Raw genomic sequence first — 23,783 nt, 5'->3', positions numbered from 1 at the left:
GCAGTTCATAGAATTCCTAACTTGCTAATTACCATTCCTAAATTATTCCTCTAAAAATACAGCTTTCCTGCTTCCCCCCCCACCCATACATGATTTCAAAAGATTCATTCTTCTAAGAAAACATTTGGTCTATGCAAAAGAGATTTTACACGAGTGACGAGAAGTCACTGATGTCTCAGTGTACCTTTTCACAAATTTAAGGTCGTGTCACAGTCAACTCTATCACCCACTGCTCTTTCAGTGCTAGAACACTATTTAGGTAAAGAATAAACAAGGCTCTTATATAAGGTTCTCTCAAGCCTGCAGCGATTCTCAGCAGTCAATGCTAGTTGAAAATGCTAATAAATTAAGAATATTTTAGCTTTTAAGAAATTACTACCAAAGACTCTTAAAATAAACTGAACTGTTATGGGATATGAGGGAAGGATCTTTTGTGAATTAATTATTGACCAAAGGATTAAAATACATAAACAAACACACCACTCCAAGCACAGGATTATATGTCATTTACACGGTGAAAGGAAGTTACCAGTATATTTTTCCCATTTCCCAAAAAAACAGCACTCAGACCAATGTTCTTCAACAATTTCATGAATAAATAAAAACCGTGGGTGAACAAAAGACATAATAAAGTTTGTTGACAACAGAAACCATTTAAAAATAATCATAACTAGATGTTAGTGCAGAGTTGCAAAGCAAGTTCTCCTTGAAATTGGCAATAAAACAGCAAATGAGTTTTGGTGTAAATATATACAAGTGAAACATGTTAAGAAAATAACTCAATGTCATGCCAATGTGGTATTTTTTCTTACATTATACAGTAGTTACCTTATTTTTCTATACAGTTTTTGAAACAAGATCACTTCAGAGCTCAGTGACAGTTAAAAAGGCAAGATGAGTAAGAAAGGAGCAGAGAATGAAAGCATCATTATGTCATGCAGAAATGGCTGGTATACACTCATCTTGCCATCATCACCCTAAGGCTTAAGTCAGACAGAGGAAGCAGAGAGAGTCAGAGAATTGCTCCAAGATCTAACCATCGGTTGGGAGAAGTTACTATACAAGCAGAGACCAATAAATTACGATTTTTGGTTGAGAAGGGGAGAGATGTACAACTGGCATGTAAGAGAAATACGTCTGTGACAAAAAAAAATTATGAAGTTCATCAGTAACTAGCAATCATCACTATTCAAAACACAGGAACATGGTGGAAATCAATTAAACCACTGGTCTTAAGTGATTTACTACTTAAGACAAAAACATCAATATTTTTGCCACAAAGTTCTTGTAATTATTGAAAAAACTGTACTCAAACCTAGAAAAATTCAAACTTACAGAGAATGAGCACCAATAGCTGTAAGAGCAGCATCCAAAAGGTCAGCTCTGTCCAGGAAATATCCTAAGCCCCTAAGTGTGGGCTTTGCTGGGAGAGTATAACAGCAATGATGAAATATTTGCCCTATACTTGTACTCTTTCCTTAAGCATCATTGCTGGACACAATCAGACCATTTATGCTGGCCTCAGTAGACCCTTGGCAGCAGTTAGGAAAGGAAGATCTCCTTTAGCTTATCTTCCACCACCTTACTTAATTACGCTTTAACAGGTACATACTTAACCATCACCAAATTCCAATTCCATTTAATTGAAAATCACTTCTCTTTATGTGTCTTCGGAAAATCTGGACCAATTTAAATTCTTAAATTATTTGGTCACTGGATTGTGACCTTTAAAAGGAAAACTTCAGTGGTAGGCTACACACAGAATTTAAAAAAAAAAAAAAAAAAAAAAAAATCACACTAGACTATGTGGTACCTCTTGAGGTTTCAACTTTTCTATGTCCGTGGAGAGGTCTGAGCTTTTTCCATGAAGACTTCCATTCTCCTGTAAAGGGAAGTATTAAGAACAATTAGGAGAAGAATAACACTCTATATTGAAATTACTGGAAAAGCGCTCTGGATTTTGAAGTTAAAGTTGAACATGTAAGACAATTATAACTATTTAAACTCTGTTGGTTAACCACCATGAGGAATAACCTAGGAATGTAAAAAGCTGAGTGTATCACTGCCTCCTGCAAAGCTCTGATCTGTATTCTTAACAATACAAACCCTCACACTCGTTCCAGCTCTTCCTCAGAATCATCTGATCTGGCAGCACATAAAATCGTAGTTCAGAACTCACCTTTATTCAACCAGAAGTGTAATGAGTCTCATTAGAGACAGACAATAAAGACCATGCATCTCACCCAAAATTTATATATGGAAACTTGATTTAGACTGGTCAATGAAGTCAAGTGCTTTTCCAGTGATTTCACTACAGAAGAGAACTTCCTTTGTTCTAGTTATTTGCAGAAGAACATAGCTGAGATGAATTAATTTGTGCCTCTTGACCGCTACCAGCTCCATATACAAACAGTATATCTTTTTAGCCTTCACCACTTTTTCGGGGAAAACACAAGAATTCAGTTTTCTTCAGAAGTAACCTGTTGTCATTTACATGACATCTCAGACAACAATTTTTTTATTGCTTCATACAGGGCCTCTACAGAAAGTTGTTTTTCTTCCCCTCCCACTATCATTTTTTTTAAGTGTATTAAAGGCCTGGGCAAAATCTATATTCATCAGCCAAACCCTCTGAATTCCTTTGATAGCCACTTCACATTGATTCTGCGTAATATTTACCCTGACCCTGTTGGGACAGGCCTTCCTTATTCCTCATGAAGATGATACACTACATAAACCCAAGGAGGTGCATTTTGTATCTTTCAAAGCCTAGCACCAGCGACTGATACCTCCTAAGACAAGGCAACCACACAGCACACCAGGAAAATCTAAACTTAGCAGCACCCACTACGTGGTCGGTGAACCCATCAGGAACTACTGGCACATCAATGCTTCAGGACCGTGGAACCAACAGCTCGCAGCTAAGCTGACCCCATGGAAATATTTTATGGACAGTCTAACGTCAAGGTCTGAGCTAACGCGAGACTTGCCCTTAAATTTATACCATTTAGAAGGCTTAAAAAAAAAGTTATACATTTGTAAAAACATTTAACTTATAATCTTTCACTACAATTTAGGACTATTGGGGAGTTTCCCCCCGCTACATAATTTCTGCTGCCACCACTTCAACACTACAGAAACTAACTGCCTTTTTTTTAAAAAAAAGACAAGGCAAAACATACAAAACATTGTTTTGGGAGACAGAGAGAAAAGATGAATCTGATTATTTCATTTTTAGTTTATAAATCAAGCAAGTTTGTATGAAAGTATTCATCCTTCTCCTGTCGTAAATTTTGTACATATGCACAGGAAGCCTTACTATAAAATCATTACACTCAGCCCCAAATACAAACAGGGAAATACATCTACCAGTGTTTAAATTCCCTAGTCATAATCTTCAGTTACGGAATAAAATAAAACCACCAACAACAAACCACCCCACCAAAATACAGAAAAACCCAAAACGAACAAACAAAAAGCCTAACACACTATGCATCCTGACTTCACATTATTGGAGTGTTTGCTGGCTGCTCCTCTAACATGAAAAAATATATGCAATTAATATAGCCACACAGCCGATAGATCGCAAGCTCAAATTCCAGTTAGGTCAGCTTAACTCATGATCAATTATAATTGATCAGCAACATCATAAAGGCGTGCCAAAATACCAGACACAAAAAGAATGAGTTATTTGAAGCTGCATAGTCAGATTCCATTTTAAATGCATTTAAAGACTGTGCTTCACGCCTCAAATCATGCAAGACTTTTCAAAAGCATGCCTGATTTCTATGTTGAACAGAAATAACTCCCGTTAAGGTCTATCTTTTTATTATAATTTATTTACCAAAGATAAATGGAAAAATTAGGACTGCATGATAAACCTTTCTAATGCTCTTTCAAGGTCAGACAGAGGCTTTACCAATATCCAGTGAGCTGGACAAGACCTTGCAGCTTACCCACTTCATTCCACAGCAAGAGAAAGCTGTGAAGCTGCAAGAGCTAAGAGAGATCTCCGGCTCAAGAGTACTGAAATCAGAACAGATTATTTAGACTAGGCCCATCAGTTGTGCTGTGTATTTCAAATAATTAATTCATTAGGTACTTAGCCCATTGGCTTTTGAGGGAGTAGATATTCATAAAAAGAAAATGAAGTAGATGAAAGGGAATGCGATTAATTATGGGGAAAGCTTGCTCTTGACCACTGAGTTGGGCTTTTAAAAGGCAATATTATTTCAGGATATTAGATACTATCAAAAACCCTTAGCTCAATAAGCAGGACGGATGAAGGTGCAACAGGAACAGGAGGTAAGTATTTTAAAAGAGAGGCCTTTCTCCAACATCACACAGCATACACTCCAGCTGGCTAACGTTAATGTGGCAAACATTCCCTAAACTTTGCCAATAAACCTGCTCGAGTAAGTAACACAGCTTCTATTTTCATTTTTGACCATAAGATAAATAAAACACATGTTCACCATTCAGGTACGCAGCTATGTACTGTTTACTTTCACAAATTCTTAATCTGTGGTTTTTTGCCTTAGAAATCTGAATCGCTACTGCAGCATACCAAAGTCATTAAAGTCTCTAAAAGACGATGATCTGCGTATTTAAAAGAGCTTACCCTTCGAAAATGTCAGCAAATCATCTGCTGATTATCACTGTACATTCCCATAAACTTTCACTGTGAATTATCGCATGGGAACCTTACCCTTGAAGATTCATATGAAGGACTTGGCTGACCACTTGCTCCCCAGGATGTGGCACCTGTTCGCTCATCCATACCTAGCAATAGAACAAAAATACACACCTGTAAGAAGAGATAGCAAAAGGATAACGTTCTCTGACGCAACTTGAAAGCAAGTACATCCACTTCCATACACTTAACATCTGCTTCCGTATACTTAAAGCAGTATTTCTAAAAACAAAACTTTAGATGAACAGTTTCCTTGTTAATGAAGCTGGCTACAAAGCAACCTGCTCATTTGGACACCTGCAGCTGCTGAAAACAGGAGCATAAAGAAGCCAAGAAGATCAGCCAATTTGTGGGGTCTGCCCCATCCCGTCCATAAGAAATTAGCACGGGTAACAAAACGAGCACGGGGATGCGTGCCTGGCTCTTTGCACAGCCTGATTCGCCTTGCATTTCAAGCCCAGAATATTGCAGCACATACCGGGAAACATATACTTGTTATCTACCTCTTTACTCTCATGTCTTGCCTAAGTATTGTACTTTACATGACATGCAAGTTATCTTAGTGTAAGAGGGGAAAAAGGCAAAACAGACCGGTTATAGTTCAATGGCTTAAAAAAAAAGACCACAAAGACTCATGGTGTCTGCCCTACTAAAACAGGAATCTTTTTTAACTCTGTAACGGTTCTTTTAGAATCAGTTCCCTTTATGCAAATCCAAGTTACAACTCAAAAGAAAAAAGGGAAGGAAAAGATAGGGAGATCTTTAAACTCAGTATCAGAATACATATCAGAATATACACCCAGTGTATTATCTAGTCAACAGTTAGAAATATTGTTGCCAACACTTCCTATTCAAAGTTAATTGGTCTAAACACCTTCAGTACGTATCTGCATTCCTAAAGCCAATTCATTCATACAGGATAAGTTCACTATTCTAGTAATTAGCTTCCTCCTTCTCTGTATCACAAGGTTATTTTCTCTAACGGGTGGAATACTTCCATCCTAAATTGCAGACTTCCACACAGTTTGGCCAACAAAACACAACTCAATAGTTCCCTGTCACCCAAATTTCTCACAGAGAGTTTTGATAGAGACCATACATTTTTAATGTCATGTATAGTATGAGCTATTTACGAAGCTTTATAATATCACTATTTTAAAATAAGAACTGTTACAATTTATGAAGTTACTTGACACAATCATCCCTAAATCTTAACTCTATATTGCAGCTATAAACTTTTCAGATATCTATCTCAGACAGCCCGCAGAAGTACAGTGCAGTCACCCAGATGAAAACTATGGACACCTTTTATGTACTGCAGGAAAGGCCCTCGAGGCTGGAGAACGCTCTGAAAATGCAAACCCACCGCTGTACTGAGCCAGCAGTTTGTGGAAGTTCGCTGCATTCTGCAGCTGACAGCACTGTTGTTGTTTCATTGTAACTGATCCAGGAGCCAAGTAAAAAGTCGTGGCTGGCACTGACACAGGCAAAAGTAATCTTTTGGCACAACTGACTCTTTTCTGCCAGAAACAACAGCTCTAGTAATCCAGTCATTATCACAAGTCCTCCACTGCTTTAGTTTCAAATGAGACATGTAGTAGGAAGAGCAGAAAAAAGAAAAGAAAAATATCTTACTGCAAGTCAAAGTCTTTAGGAAAATCTAAGACACGGTACATTATTTCAACCCTGTTAGGAAATATGTCAGTAGATAACGGTTACACAGAGTGTTTAGATGCACGACCCCTAATCAGTAAAACATGCCACTCATTTAGAAATGAGTCAGTGGGACATAAGTCCCTATGTTAAGGTTCTGCTAAATCGTGTACAGCTACAAATTCTCATATTTTAATACTGTATTTGAATTATGCAAATAAATTTTTAAAGAAACCACTCTAAAACAAAATGTAAGAGTTTAAGATGGGAAGGAAAACTAATTTCTCAAGAGTTTCCAGAATTCTTTCTTCCAAAAAAAGCCCAGTACAGTTAGCTAGATTAGTCAGGAGTATCAACATGCTTTCTTTCTCCTGCCAGGTCTTTTTCCTCCTTTTCACGCAGCATTATTTTTTTTCTGATAAGACCAGAACAGGTTTGCATCTAGACCTACCCTTCAATCAGAATTTGCACACAAGGCACATGCATTCACACTCTAGAAGCTCCTTGAAGGCTTCGAGGCAGAATTTCCTATGCTGCATACAGAACACCTGTACTCTGACTTACTGCTGCCTGACATCTGGATTTGACTTGGAACTATACCCCTGGCTGCCTCAGCCCCCTAAAACATCACACGTGCCAAACAAGCGAAGAACCAGCTAGCCAGCAATGCTCAGCCAGGAAATCAGATACTCGACTACGACAGTCCTCAAGGAATTTGTTCTGGTTTGTACGCTAATTAGGTTTTTCCACTGATTTATTTACACGAAAAACAACCAAATGCTGCAAGAGAAAAAGACCGGACAAAGTTTGGGAGGCTGGGCACACACAATGCAGACTTTAACATAGCCAAAGGTAGCTCTACTGAACGAGCCAGGAGCATGTGATACACTCTCCAGCTGGAAGGAGAGCCTGAAGTGGTGAATACACAGTAAGAACGAACACAGGAGTTGTCTCTGGTAATTAATTCAATAAAGCCTCAAAAGAAAAGTGTCATCAAAAGGTTTCAAATGTTTTCCTGGAAAATGCAAAACAGAATAGAGGAACTAGAGGGACCATCACCTTCATATAACCCCTTCCACAAGGAAACGAGGTGACCAATTTCAGTATCCACTAATCCATCACGGGTCTTAAAGCACAGGAAAGCTGTGACAGCAGAGCAGTGAAAAATATGCTGTGCAGGGAAAGACTGCAGTACCTTCAGTCTGTTTAGGCAATACAGAAAAGGGGGAAATGCAACAACTGCATGTTATAAAGGTCTAATAACATAGATACATGCAGTCAAGCAGACAGAAGTATAATGAGGTTCTATCCCCACTTCCCTTTTTAGTAGGCATTGAGGATGGAAAGTACTTGAAATGACTCATGAGTTGGTTTCATAGTTCTCATTCAAAATCAGCTACTTCTATAGCAGATATGGAGAAATTGAGTAAATTTGATCTTTGTTTGAGTGGATTCGGCTGGCAGTCTGTGCCTGGTCTGACTCACCCAGCACCTCCACTGCACTCACTACCACAGTCCCAGGGCGGACCAGCAGGACGCGGCCCCTGCTCTCAGCCAGCTGCAGAGAGCCCAAATCCCAGACCCTGGCCAGGCCACAGGAAAGGCTGAGTGTTCCTCACTCCCCCCAGGAAGACTAGGCCAAGCCGTCACAAGGATGCTTCCTGGCTTTAGGCACTGAATTCTAAAAAACACTTTGCTTAATGTCACTTTCAAGATGGTTCTGTGAGAATTTCAAGTTCTTGCAGAAAAGCTGAAGAAACCTGTTGCCTCACTGCTTCAATATATCTATTCATTCTGAAGAAAAATGTCCAAACATTCATCTAATAAAAAAATTGGATCTTACAATCAAACTGAAATTAAAGTTGTTCTTGCTGGTACAAGACAAAGACAACCACATTTAAAACTTATTTCAAGAGACACAGGCTCTAACGTTCGTGTAAATGAGAAAATACACTTTATAGGGTTACCATCTGCTATGATGTTGATCAAATAAATAATCTGACCCCCAAAAAATCTCATTGAAGATTGTTATACTAGGTACTCAAGGTATGAGCTTCTATCTTTTATAGCTTCTTTATCCAATTTTATTTGAAGGAATATCATTACTCTGAAACGAGATTCAACAACTAAAATCAATTGCAAAAGAACCTAGAGCACAAAACATAACAGCGTTGATTGTATTTTGCATCTTGGACACCCAAACAAATCAATCTACCACTAAACCCTATATTGCAAAGGTCTGTTGTGAAGCATGATACAAATTATTACCTAAAATTATATTTTGGGTCTAGACTTTCTAGTAAGGGGATGCAAAGAGAAATACTATTTGATGGAGAAACACTATCTCAGTTTAAAATACTAAATATAGGTTAAGATTAGTTCTCAGCCTCTTCTTGTTGAATCAAAAAAGAAAATATTTCTCATTTTATACTAGACTTAATGTTTTCAATAACATAATAAAATCATTTACATTCTAACAATGTATCTCAAATTTGCAAGTCAGATAAATAAGTAAAGACAAGATATAGTTCCACACATTTATTACTGGGAGGGAGACAGGGGACCCAGGACTCGACACACCACTCGAAACCAAGAGCAGCTTTGACAATAGATGTCATGTGGTGGGCTTAAAATACACAAAGCTAGGGTCATTAATCAAACTGAGAAGAGAAATGAAACCTAGGCAAGCTATCAACAGTCTAACCACGTAAGTGCTACTGGGATAAATTCAGATGTACCATAATTAGGTAAAAGACAAACCACTTTCATTTCAAACTATATAAATAGGGAGCCTTCTCTCCATCCACCCCCTCACCTCCAAAAGCACGGGGGAAATAAGTAAATAAATAAGAACTTCAAATCTCAATCCACACTGTTTCTTTAGAGAATGTACCGACTGCCTTACAGCATATGGATATGAAGTTTCCCCGCACCCCTCCAGAGCAAAACAAAGTTTCTCCCCAGTAACAGAATTATTAGAGGCGTCAGTGGGAGCAGCAGAGCTGTATCCATTTTTTGTACCCTTTGCTCCGGAGAAGATGAATCAAAGAGCTATGGATATGTCACAGAAACCCTATTTTGAGTCAGAGTTATCTGGTACAAAACTATGGACTCCACAATTCCTTCAGGAATCCCCAAGAGAATTTTATTAAATTACAGGATGCTGGTCACTCTCCTCCCTGTATTGAGCCACAGAGTTGAAAATTGAACACTTGATCCATTGTGTGATCTAAAGAGAGATTTCTCCTGGGCTGAACCACTAGTTTCAATAACCTTCCCCACCTGCCCAGTCAGGTTTATAACCATGAGAGTTAAGGTTGTTAACTACCAGCCTCTAATGGGAGACATTTAAAAGCATAACAAAGTGCTGCTGGGATTAAAGCCACCCTAAAGAGGGACCAGTTACCTCTATTACCCCCCATAAAACACTAGGTTCCATTTGAATATTTTTCTTTGCAAAGATCAGTTTGTAAGATGTTTGAAATATCAATGGCGATTATTAATAGTAGTAAATAAATTAAATTGCATTTTTTAGACATTGTTTACCCTGGAGAACCCCAGAGCATATCTGACATAGCACATGTTTATTCTTTGCTATGTTTATATGCGCTACATATATGTAGAATAACATGTGCCAATTATTGTGAAAGTTATTTTAAGAATAGGCAGTAAGATAGGTTATACAAAGTTAATTCCTATCCCCAAAATAAACAATCACAATTAAAACTTCAGTAGAACAAAATTATTCAAATGGGAAGAATGCACAGCAAGTACACAACTTGTTTGGACAATAATCAAAACTTAGACCAAAATTAGCATTGACAGGTGATAAAAACTGGTTGTAAACTACAAGATTTCAGCAATTCAACTCCTTCTGCGGAAAGCTGTTTAAAAGCTATGCTTTCCTACAGAAAATGATTTGCAAGAACCGTATTTACTCAGCTCAAAATACAACTTCGGGGTGTACACGTGAACTTTTTCTAATACAGCAAACTACATTGTATAAAGTCAAAAGAAAACGGGAAAAAGTCATGCTGGTTCAGGAAAACTGATGAAAAGCTTTAATTTGTTTTAACAGGGTCTATTAACATCAAAAGTCCGTACCAGTAATAAGGTTCCTGTATAACTATCAAGTATGTTTTAGATTTGTTTCCACTCATTACCTAAATAGAATTTGCTATTAAAAAAAAAAAAAAAAGACAATTACTACTTTTAACTTAATTTCACCAACAATCCTATTCATTTCTTGTAATAAGGCCCATGTATTCCCTAAGAACAACATTAGGTTATTAATTCCTGTAATAGCAGCATGCTTACAGAAATATGAGAAGTTACCTGCTTCTCTCTCCTCACATTCTCTGCTTCCTAGACTCTAAATCATGTCACCGAACACACCAAGTGACGTGGCATGACCTGGACACTTTACAATACAGCCTGCTCACAATGAAATTGGAACTGGCATTTCCCTGATGAACTGTACTAAACCAGAAAACTGCACAGTATTACACCCATGTTGCCAGAAAAATACATCAGGCACAGTTAAAGAGGTGAGCACATTTATTACAACACTGCATGTAGTATGCTGTATGCAATACATGTTATTTGTGTATGTTTACTCAAACAGTTCAAGCATAAGCTAATGAGGAAAACCATAAAAATTAGCATTTAAACTAGTTTTAAAAAAAAGGAATTTCCATACAAATCCACAGAGATCTTCAGAGCGCCCTACAGTAAAGCTGTATTTTATCAGGGCAAAGAATATGTCCCTTTACTAATACAAGCTTTAATACTATTTTTCCACCCAGTTTAAGGTTAAAATTCTGAAAGAAAAATTTAAATGTTAACCCCAAGATTTTATTCACATGAAAAACACACACAGTTACACTGTTATTAAATCACATCAGGCCACTTATTCCCCTCTCTGTATTGAGCCATGAAATATCAGATTGAACACCTCTAACAAGGAAGTTTCAGTCCTATTAGCTATCATAATAATCCATGCTACTGGGAAATTTTCCTGTGGTTACTTCATTTATGACTCAACAGCTTTATATAACCACGCACTTTAAAATATACATATTTATATATACTCCAAATCGAGGCCAGTGTCACAAGACTGCACTCACCAGGCCAAAACCATTCAAATATAGTCTCACAGTCAACAGCTACTGTAACCATCTGTATTGCAACAGTACAGGAAACTGCCAGAGCACAATACCATCCAAGCTACACAGCACGGCACTGAGGCGCTAACTCCCATGAGCAAAGAAAACACTGCAAGCATGACAGCTTTTCTAACAACATGCCTAAAAACGCTAAGGAAAAGTGCTTTCAGTCAGTTACTGTGCCACAACGTGTCCCAGCAAACCCTGACCCTCTTGAAAACAAACCCCAGCATCACCCTGAGGTCAGCATCCTTTCCTGGCGGTGATGACTGCCACGCATCTTTATATATCCACAATTAAAATTATCCAACTGCAACAAATAACTACTTTGTCAATATTTAGAAGATCATTAATGCATTAACACTAAAACCTTTTCAGGAAAAAGAGACCCTCTGACATACCATGCAGTTTAACAGCAGAGGAAAATAAAAGAAGCGCTGAAAAGAGGTATTCTTGAGAAACATCACATATTTTGAATTTCCGAGTCCATGTAGGTGAACCAGAGGAGAAATAAGAAGTATCAGACAAAAACCTTGCATCTTTGTGAGCCAAGATTTTGAGCTTTAAGTAAAATGGCAAGTATAGTATGCAGTATAGCCAAGGAGATGACCGTGCAATTCCACGGTTACACTTCTTCGATGGGAAGATGTTTACAGATATGCAGTCAAGATCACACAAGTCTGAGTCTGATCTTCCGAAGATCCAGACCAAGACAATTTCTAAAGGCATATGGAAGAAAACCTAAACTTTGCTAAGGTATACAGTATCTCTGTATCAGATTTTTGGCTACCCTACACTACTAAAACCTGAAGTCTCTCCATTAACAGCAGCACAGCATCTCGCATTAAAACAACAATACACTAACATCTTTTCAGAAAACAAACCGCACAGAATACAAAGAAGTTTGAGAAGTTTTAGGTTTACCTCTAGACAGATATGTTTTTAAAAAGATTTCTTACAATTACTTGTTCTAAAGAGCACATCTGACTCACCCACAGGATTGAACTCTCATTACTGAACAAAACAGAAGTTACACATCAGGGGTTGTGTCAACACGAGTTTTTCATACAAGAACTCTGGATCTTCCAATTCAGCTGGGGAAAAGTGTCGATTATATGAATATGTCAGCATTAACCGCCATCTTTTAATTCTAAAACCAAAGGTTATCTTCAGTATTTAAACAGGGAAGAATGCTTAATGGATAAATGCAAGCACTGCACATCTGCTCTTTTAAGCCAGGGATGTGGCAGGCTAGCTCTAAGTTATATGTGAAAAAACAACAGAATAAATATAGCAAATGTTGACTTAGGTAATTATTACAACCTGGCTCACTTGTGTGTCTCTTCTGCCAAAATCAAGAAACCCTCCACATTTCATTTTCATCCAAGAAAGCAACTTTTGCAAGGTTAGGGCCTCACCATTTGCCCTGCAGCACAACGAAGTGTCCCGTTGATTTGTCCAAGGGAGAGATAGAACCCATTTCCTCAGTAAAAAAAAGCTGTCCAGGGCAAAATGTGATTTGTTCTATTATTGTAGGCACGGAGGAAAGAAGGTTTAAAGTCAGTTAAACTATTAAATACTTGCAAAAAGCATCTCTACCTGCATTTGAGCTGACGGAAGTCAGCATTAGCCTGCATTATATCCAGGATTACATCTCCCAACATGCATTTCATACTAACGAGTGCTTTTCCCTCCATGAGCTAGCTGGAATGTGGTAAAGCTCTTGCCAGATGTTCTCCTTTAGTGGAGGTCCAAAACCAACAGTTCTCAATAATTCCATTAGTTCCAGAAGTCATAGCCAGAATCCAGTCTGAACAAACGATGGAGATCTGGCACAGCCTGTGCTGCCAGCAGGGCCCTCAGACACCTTAAAAAATGCTCAAACCCAAGTAAACAAAAAAACCCCAATAAATCTTTATTTCCTCAACAATGAGATATTTCTTCCAACCACTACTTTGACAGAGATTTTATTGGTATTTTTGAGCCTCATTTTCAAAGTAAGAATATGTGACCTTCTCTGTCAAAGGAGAGAAATTTCTCTTTAAATTTCCCAGATATCATTATATCTGCCCAAATATTTGCTGCATCAAGCTCCTTGCTGCCTGGGCTATTAGCCGCCTGCTGAGTCAGACAGGCAGGCTTTGTGTTGACAGCCCCCTCAGTGTGAGTAGCAGTAAATGATGGTGTGCCCACAATGCTGGAAAGCTGATATGATAGAGTGCAGTTCTCTACATCAACAAACGAGGTGGAAGGAAGATTGCTGCCTGATGTTAATGGGCCTTGCACTAACACATAGCAGTACTGCAGCAACTGAGATGTCTGAGGGAGCCTAGTTTACCTTCAACCCCAGAAACATTTGTCAGTTCATTAGGTGTTTCCACTCTCCCTTTATTAAAAAGAAAGGCTTTTCCTCCCCTTGACCCAAGATGTCTCACCACAGCTCACTGAAGTAATAAGTTGCCTGATGCCTGTATTCACTACTTTCTTCATAACCAAAAGGTATTACCTAACCTACTAATTTCTGTATTTTAACATTCTTCTGCTAGGATATCCATGTTGTGATAGCCTATAAATCTGGAAAGATTACCTCCCAACCACAAAATTAGACCTTCAGAGGACCAGTAACAAAGAAGTAACAACTTTAGAGTAGTCAAGGCTCCCTGTTGAGCACTATTTTAGTAGTATTTAAATGCTGAAGAATAATTACAACAGTTTAACCTTGTTAATTTAGCAGAAACATCCAACTATTCTGGAAAGAACTTATAGTAGTATCACAGTAACAACAACAAAAAAAATTTGTCTGTTCCAGGAAATAATTACTAAATCTGGCAGGATCTGGGTCTGATGGAAAGGAGTCCAGAAACACCTACATTTGCTAGCAAAGATGTCAAGATTTCTCCAACTTTACTTCTTAAGCAAGAGAGATTTTTTTTTCGTGTTTGAAGACTTCATTGCTCTTCGTTTTATTTCTTCTTCCAGCTTCTCATTCCGTACATCACAGTCAGGTTGGACTGTGAAACATTTCTCCTTGGCTTAAACCCTAAATATCACACTTTTTATAGAAATCTGAGTTTTCAATGCATTTCTTGTAACAAGTGCTACACGAGCTAAAACACTCTTTATAAACCACACTTGGAAACCATACATACTTCAGAAGCAGACCTTTGGTGGAAGTTAGAACTGGAATTTATATTCAGGTAACCCCATTTTAAATTGCCTTTGTTCTCTAGCAACATTACAGCTGGAACTGGCATACCTGTTGCTGTTAACAAAGTGCAGTCATGTCTTTTTTTTTTAATGAGGACAAGTTGCACTTTGAATAAACAGAAAATTTTGCTGCTGCTTCTCAAACTATGCTGTTACAGCAGTTCTGTAGGTTACAGCTAGAAAATGCTGAAAGCCAGTAAAATGCAGTAGACAGTCTTTCTGTGATGAAAAGCACCCGTAACCAGTAATCACCCTTCCTACAACAACAGTACAGTATTAAACACTTCCAAACATTAACTTGAATAGTCTATGATCAAACAGCAAATAGCAATCAATAACCAATCTTTTTTTTAAATGTCTCCCCCCAGGATGTTTTAAAAATCTCTCCTCCTACAAAAGCATAAAATGCTCTCACAACTTCATTCTTCTAACATTTACACCTTAAGAACAGGTTTCTAGGGCTATTTAATGAGAACACAGAAGCTAATGATTTTACACTAAGATTAGGACAAATACTGTAAGTTTAATATTACAGGTAAGAATAAAAAGTGGAAGGATATTAAAACTTTTCAACTCCCAGCGCTGCAGATCCGGTCACTGCCAGCCCTGCCAGCATAGCATCCAGCAGATCCCTTGGCCACTGTGCAAGCTACAGCAGTAGAAAACCTCCTCATGCAAAGCAAACCTTCAAACAGGCAAGCAACACTGACCAACCCCTCACACGGGGTTTTGATGTAGGAACCATCAGAAGCTTATGAGTCAAGTTTTCTGCCTGCAAACACAAGTCTATCCTACTAACAACTCAGGGTTGCCTGTCACCCAGAGCAGGCCATCCTGCTTAACACTTCGCTGTCCCCACTGCCCATAGCCCAGCTTTTGAGTCTTCCTCCCTCATTCTAGCATCAGTGTCTTGTAGGGCCCTTCAGTAAACCAGTTCAGGAAGAAGCTAGTAGAAAACAGAACCATGTAACCTGCCTTTGTTGGTTTCTGGCCAGATTAGCTCACAGAAGAATTACACTACTGGGCCAGAGGAGCACCAATGTTGGCAGAAAGGAAGAGGAGAGCACGTGAACCAGACAAGGCCAAAGTCAGGGTTGTGTGAAGGGCCAAGAAAACCAGCTCATCCTGGCTATATTTTAAAAACACAGTGATTTCTTAAGGGGGGGGGTGGGGAAAGGAAAAGAAAACATCTCTGTGTGGTGATGCACACAATCCTGCAATCTGCTTTGGGATTACTGGCTTTATTGGACCAGTGATACCATGCCACTGTGTGATAAAAATAACTTAATAAATACACGTTTGAATTACACCAAACATCAATAAGCTTCATGAAAATGTTAAAAGTATTGAATCTACTCTGTGTTAGGGTAGAAACAGGTTACGAGGAAGTTCAGCACTGCCGGAACACTCTACACATAATACTTTATAGTTCACTTGCTAGAATTTTAGCCAAAATTTAAAGGAAGAGTAAATTACTTTGATGTAAATGGCTACAAAACAGAAGAATTTCCCTTCCCTTTGTTTCTTCTGTAATTAAAAAGACAAAAAGTAAGAATCTTTAAATAAAGATTAACTACACTTTGAATTTCCACCAAAAACAAGTCTTGCGTTCCACGTACCAAATAAGTTGCTTCTAGAAATTAGTAAAACTTTTTTTCTCTTTTGTATTTTAGAATCTTAAGTATTGCCAAAACAAGCCAGTTTAAACACATTGCCTCTCTGGGTGGTGACTTTAAGTTTACATTTTTTTGGCCTTATATCCTGCATTTGGTTCTCTTTATGTTGCTGCTTTTAGCTCTGGCAACAGTTTTCAGACCTTGCTTCACTTTATACATTGGTTTTTCATACTCCAACACGATGAAATTTGGTTGGTGCCCAGCTCTGCTCAGCCACTAAAAATGTTACTGTTTACAAGAATTATCATATAATTTTAACAGAAGACAGACTTTTCACATTCTGTTAAAAAAGTAAAATAACAAAACTACGAAAGAAAAAACAGTTTCTGCCTTTTTGAAAAAGACAACAATGACTCAGTATTTGGGAAAGAATTTCTTATATTCCAATAGCAAAGAATACTGTTACCCTTCAACGTCCCATCACTTATGTGTTTTGCAGATCACACTCTGTGAAAGGGTAACAAGGCATCAAATGTCTCTTCGCATCCCAATTTATACATGAAGGATTACTGGCACAGGTTCAGAAAACATCGCACCTCCCTCCCAGATGCAAAAGGGCGTTCTTACACATGTAATAGGGCAATTCAAACATACATTACATACAGATCCACAAGAATGCTCACACGGACTAAATATGCAAACTGTATTCCTTTAGGAAAGGCTGGCCCACATACTTCTAAGAAAATTGAGAAATGCCTGTAAATTGAATTCATAACTAACCACCTCAGTTCAAACAAATGTGATATGTTCACATAACTGAAGGGCTACACTAGATGACATTTGTGTCCTTTCCACAGAGGGACATGGGATTTCCCCAACAGCCAAACTGACACAAGCACTTTATTCAATTTTCACAAGTGATATGAAAGTCCAGCGAATTAAACAAACACACATGAAGGCACCTGGCAGGACGCGTGTGAGACAAATGTAAAAATTCAAGTACAAAGAGGTCCAGTAGCTATTTTGTTCTACTTCCCAGCAAATACCTTAAAATACAAAGCTTATATTTAAAAGGTCACACAAAGGAAGTAAACATGCACACACAGGTATATATATGCAGTCTGGACTGTAAAAAAATGCTGTGTACATCACTGATTACAGTATCAACTTTACCTTAGAGAATATGGATTGTCATTCAGGATTTTATCCTTCGCTTGGCTTTTCTTTAAAAAAAGCAATACAGAAATCTGAAGCCACTTCCTCTTACATTTGCAAGTTCACTGTTGAATTTTTAAACATCAGGGGCATAACTTGCCTTCAGTAAAATAGATATCCTTAACCAATTATCAAGAAACCGCAACACTGTATATGCTTTAGCCCCTAAGATCTCTTTAGCCTAGTTTTCATTTTCCTAAAGGACTCAGAGTCTATCATTATCTTAATGCTCAATCTATTATGGGAGAAACAAAAGAAAACAAACAAACAAAAAAACCCTAAAGCAACAACCTATGAAATATTACACTAAAAGATGACAGAGTAACAGACCAAAAAAAAGCATGGAGAAACAATCTATACATGTGTTTATTAAAAAAGGTTCAAAGTGAACAAAAACTTAGGGGAGGACCTCTTAAGACCTGTGAAGCCTCTAAGTTATTTGAGGACTAAACAGGTCTTAAAAATCTAACACATGCTATTCATACAGAATTTCAAGTGAATACAGGTTCCTAACTTTCACTGTAAAACCAGAGTTCAGTAGTTTACAAAAGATTCTAAAACCACAGACGAAACTAAGCCACTTTGTCTTATTTTCCATTAAGAATTAAGTATATCTGAAGTCAAAATTCTGTGCTCACTGCACTCAATTAAATCCAGAGAAATGCCATCAATAATGATAGTTATGGACAAGTAATAGAAGAATCTGATGTGGCGCATGTATTGATCGAGAGTTAAATACATCTCCTTCACACCCACAACCCTCAACCTAACACAAAGTTTACAAGATTTTGTTACGTCATAATAATGAATTCCCTGTTGAACAGAAATCATAAAAATTATAGAGGGCAACCTCCACAATTTGAATAGGCCTATCAGACTCTACATTTAGCCCAAGATAAACCTGACTACAACTACAATTACTTATGTGCATGCCATCTTTTACACAAGAAAATCCACGCAAAGCCGTTTTTAAAACAGCTCCAAAATTAGAAGCCTGTAACTGCAGCAATCCTAAGGCTGTTAAGCTTCCAGACCAAAGCCAGTTCATAGCAGGGCTGATTAGCTCAATCACAGCACCTTGTTAACAGCAGCTGAGAGCTCCAAACTGAATCTAAATCACATCAAGCAACTCAAAGCACTTTATCCTCAAAGCATCACGGACACTAAAATAAAATTATGGATAACCTACAGAAGTCGGTGAGTTAACTAAATCCCTGTGATAAGGTTTTCCACAGACAGCACGTATCTCAACAGCAAAAATGTATTTAGAACAAGTCTAGAAATCAACTTCACAAATGCTCTTAAATCATGGAATACTTTTCAAAGACCACTGTTCTGGCTGAATATAATGATTTCAAATATGGCATAAAAAAGTTATGGGGGCAGTAGGCAATATGGTATTGATGAGAGATGGGGGAAATAAGAGCTAACACCACTAGCTAGGGATATACTAGCTTTTTCTTCGCCCCTTGATGTTTTCAGTGTCATTGGAAAGGAAAAAAATCTCTCAGCAGAATTTTTTTGTTGTTGTTTATTTTTCAAATGCAATACAAGTAATTCAAGGCCACCAGCAGTCTACAGAGGAAGGATGAACCACCTGTAGAGGTCAGTATTCTAAAAGTGTATCAGTAAAAAAGAAGTAAAATATATCAAATACATCAAATTCTCCATTTAGGAGAAATATTATACTATGTGTGTTGAATAATTATAATTTAATACATCTATACACATGCACAGGAATAATTTTGCTCTGATTAATACAATATGGAAGCAGATGAAAAAAACCAAAATTCCTGAACTGGTTCATCACAGGAGTAACACTTGAATAAAACCAGTTTCCTAGGGCACAAAAGAGCCACCACTGTGATGAACTGTTTAATAAATTTAATATCAAGGATTTCTATTGGTAATTGCTTAGGAAAATTAATATAGATGGCACAGTGTACTTTTCAAATTTACAGATGAAGTTTTCCATTTTAAATCAATTGGCAAAATTACTTCCCAGACCTACTGTTTTGCCCAACTCTTATGGCAAAACATATATGCTATAGAAAAAGGTTCTTCTGGAAGACTGAAAAAGACACGCTCAAACACAGTTTAAAATTTTAAAATACATATTGTACAACAATTAAAACCTCTTTTGCTAGATGATGAAAATGAGTCAAGACAAAAAAAGCATACATGTATTGCTAATATGCTATAAGGTGAAAAGGATCACGAGAATTTTGATCATTGCATCTTTTCTCTAAAAGCGTATGAGACACACACCAGGCAAGATACTGGGTTTCATCAGAACTTTCTATTGACTTCGGCAGGAAACCAGCACGGAAAACACCTGCTACATAAAATCTCTGATTTGTTTCTTTTGGTTGCATGTAATTCTTATAGGTTGACCTAGGCATTTCAGATGCAGTTACTCCACGCATGAAGAAAAGGAGAGAAGTAGCTTGATTTAAAGTTATGAAACTGAAAGGGAAAGGCTCACAGCTATTACAGTATATTTCACAAAAAAAGTTAGTTGCCAAAAAAAAAAAAAAGATCTGATGAGCCTCCAGCAATAACGTTAATGCTTAATTCATCTAAAAAACTCTGGTTTGGAATTCAAAAGAATAGTCAGTTAGCCATCAACACTATGAGGCAGGAGAAAACTAACATATATTTAGCAAGTAGGACACAGAAACCATAATTTTGCTCAGCAATCGCTCAATCCGAAAAGAGCAGACTTCAATAAAATTGTGTTTCACCCTGGAGTGCTAACTCACTGTTAAGTATTTTAAACCTCATTCCCTTATGTTTCTTTACCATTGTATTCGGTCTTTAGGACATGCCACAGATTATTATTTACTGCCTGATTGCCAATCCTTCCCTTTAGGAAATAGTTTTCCTCCAAGGTTCTCCAAGTTTCCATCTACTTCAGTACACATCCAGTTACTGTATTTGGATCTGGCTGCCAGTTACACAAACAATTCTGTCTCCAGACAATCATTTATGTGACACAGGCAATGGTCAACAGGTTCATCTGACAAAGCATTTGTTTAGCAACCTGCCTCTGCCAAGTCATGGTCTTGGCTGCTTGAAATTTTTTGTATTGAAAACAAGGAATCCATCTACTAATCCAAAACACGCATGTTATCCAACTAGGCAGACAAAGCAAGTAAAAAGTTCTTTGAGTAGCGTGACCTTTGAGAAATCCTATCAGCAGAACTCCTTGCACCAAGGAGCTCTGTATTCTTCAGCCTATTTAAGCAGCCAGAGTGTGAAGGAATCAGTTAAATGCATGATCAGAATATTAAGTGTCTCACACTGGCCAGATTCACAGTGAAGCTATCAAATAACAGAGTAACTACTTCTGAGCAAAACTTTTTCTGCTGACTACCACCATCAGTAGTGCCAATAACAGCAGCACCCTCAGTTTCACGCCAGGCTACACTCTACTCTGAATTGTCTACCACAGTTTGGAGAAAAACCACCGTTATAGCTGGCAAACATGAGCTTTCACTATGACTGCCAGGACTGCTGTATGCAATGACAAAGGCTCTCTCCCTACAGCTTCAGCATCACCGGATTTTAGGAAGCACTGAATACTCTGCCATTTATGAGAGCCTTAAATATATTAGCATTTATTCAAAAAACTTACTTGACATTCTGACTCATAAGGATATTTTCTGTAACTTTTCAATCAAAAAATACTTGCAGTCACTGTGCTAGAAACACCACAAACCTCAGACAGAAGGTGCAGTTTCCTTGTCAACTCATTTCCACAGCATACCCACATCTGTAATACGTGGTAGCAAAAGTAGAAAAGAAAACACACTGAAATAGAGTCTGAAATGGTTCCACAGTCCAGTAAATAAACATGTGTAAAAATAAAAAATTACACATAAAAACTATCATTTCTCTGAAAATACTGTGGATTCCAATAAACTGCCAACAGGAAACTTCCAGTGCTACATCCATCGCAGCACTTCAAAAGAGCAAACCTGTCCAAGCAGCTGCTTTACAGACGTTAAGCAGCTATATATTGATATAAAAACGTAAATTTTGCAGAAACCTCTCCACACTGGTGGTGTATCGTTTTGTAGACAAAGCTCTAGAAAAGTTCACTCTCTTCCCGGTAAAGTACAATTTTCTGTTAGGCTGTTTTCTCTCAAGTTCCCAAATGGATATAAAGAATTCAGGAAAAGCTTTCCCAACTCCGTTGTAAAGAAAAGCCATCTGAAAGGAATTAAGAGTACAAACAATCTGATCTACTGCTGGAGAAAGATCACTACTCATAAAGGTGACCCAAAATCTTTGAGAAGGTTTCAAATGCTTGAGGTAACACAGAAGTACCTTTCCTCTTCCTTACAAGACTGCATCTCACCATTTCAGCAAAGTTCAAGATGCAGGCCAAAGCTGAACCTCCAAAAAATTAAAACAAACAAATGAAAAAATACTCATACCTCAAAGCATCTGTAGTAATGTCTCATTAAAAAATTCTATCTGGCACATTGCTTAAAACCTCAAAAGATAAATCAATAGCTGCATCGCCGCAAACAGCACTTCTTCTGACTTCTTCGTAAAATGTTGGTTTCAGGAGAAGCAATTTAACCACGACAGAAGTCAGAAACTAGCTCTGTTACCAAAAGTTAGAAGATGCTAGCAGATTTTATTTTTTCAAAAAGAGAGACACTTTAACAAAGTAAAAAGAAGAAAAAGTATTCTGCAACAGGAGTGCTCTTCTCTAACGAGTGATTCAAGAATGCAAGAGGCAGACATCAAATGCAGCAAAGACTAGTATTTCTTCAGAATTGTTCTCTGCGTATGCTGGCATATGGGCAACAGAAATAGCAGAATAAGGGTCCACAAAATGACTGTCCACATAACTAAACCTATCCACGTTAGGAATACAGAACAGATTTGTCATGATCGGCTACAGCAGTGTATTGGTATTTAATGAATCACAACATTGCAAGTGTTCTACTGAGTGATTTATTATAATATATACACATGAAATACTATGGTAGAGTGTTGAAGAGGTATAAGAGTAAAGGAATAGAAGAGACTTATTCACCCAACATTAGCTGCCAGACACCAACATCTAAACTTTTAAAAGGATCCACAGGCAAACTACAACTTAATTTTTACTTCAGCTTTGGCCTAATAGTATGTAGTATCTGTGATGATTCATACATAGAGGAGCTTGAAATTTATTCCAAAAATCATTTAACTTTAAATAATGGTACTACTTACAATTCAGCCAAAGATGCAAACTTCTTAATTCTTCATGCTGAACACTACACTTACTTCATTATCACAGCACGTGTTCCACAAGCATAAACATTTTCTCAAGCACTGTCTTTGACATTTTCTACTGTCCATATCAGAAAGAAAACTTCTTTAAAAAATAAAAATTTAAAATCAAATGGATATGAGGATTGGCACTTTGTCTGGAAGCCGTCTCTTGGAAGGCATTCACTGACATCATTCATGACTTTTTTCCCCTCACAGCTTAATGATGCACCCAGCACTGGATTGGGTCAATCCAGTGTTATAACTGACATTAATCTCTTCTCCCCCATCAACAGTATAAACTACTACATGTCTGGCAATCACAGTGAAATTCAAGTTCAGTCAGGTAGTTCTCTATCATGAGTCCAGTTTAGATACTTGACATGTATATTTACAGTACTCTGAACAAAATTCTGGTCAGAATTTCAATAAAGATTTATGGAAGAATCATTAGATACTAGAATCAAATTAGATACTTTAATTAAACACACAAAGTTCAACTGCTTTCATATTCTCCCGCCTGACATCATACCATCTGACTTCATTATCTCTGATCTGGTAGTTTCATTCACGTGTACTAAGCCACCACTATCCCCCTACCTATTCAGATGGAAAACAAATTTGATAGAGAGTCCTAATTTCATTTAAAAGTTACAAAGTCCAAATCCAGGACTCCTTTTAACATGCAGACTTGCCTTCCCCACCCCCCACCCCTTGTTCATGCCTCTGCTATCTTCACTTTGCAGTTTTCTATGGCACTAGTACATACAGAACCAGTTGCCAGAGAGGTAATACTACCAGCAGTGGCTTGGCTTTTACTCTCCACTTTTCTTGTTTGACAATTCAGGGAGCTCAAAGATTCAAAATTTTTTTATTATTTAATTTCAGATCAGTATAATCTTTCCTAGTAGTCCTACTAGATTGTATTCTTCTTACTTTAAGACTCCAAAGCAGACTTTAGGG

General features: G+C 37.6%; 1 protein-coding gene across 1 annotated transcript in view; it reads right to left on the bottom strand.

The window, feature by feature from the left end:
* The window catches only part of LOC104490279 (transcription factor 12-like), a gene marked incomplete at its 3' end in the record, with an annotated part of 58,717 nt that overhangs the window by 9,496 nt on the left and 25,438 nt on the right, over positions 1 to 23,783 (bottom strand). The window contains exons 3-4 of the mRNA XM_010132542.1: positions 4,709 to 4,782; positions 1,814 to 1,882 (exon numbers count right to left, since the gene is read on the bottom strand). Coding sequence (XP_010130844.1) covers positions 1,814 to 1,882; positions 4,709 to 4,782 — 143 coding nt within the window. The remainder of the gene's footprint in view (positions 1 to 1,813; positions 1,883 to 4,708; positions 4,783 to 23,783) is intronic.

Source organism: Buceros rhinoceros, unplaced genomic scaffold (assembly GCF_000710305.1).
Source record: "Buceros rhinoceros silvestris isolate BGI_N320 unplaced genomic scaffold, ASM71030v1 scaffold21243, whole genome shotgun sequence".
Lineage (NCBI taxonomy): Eukaryota > Metazoa > Chordata > Aves > Bucerotiformes > Bucerotidae > Buceros > Buceros rhinoceros.
Note: the sequence above shows the minus strand (reverse complement) of the source record. Positions and strands in the feature narration are given on the sequence as shown.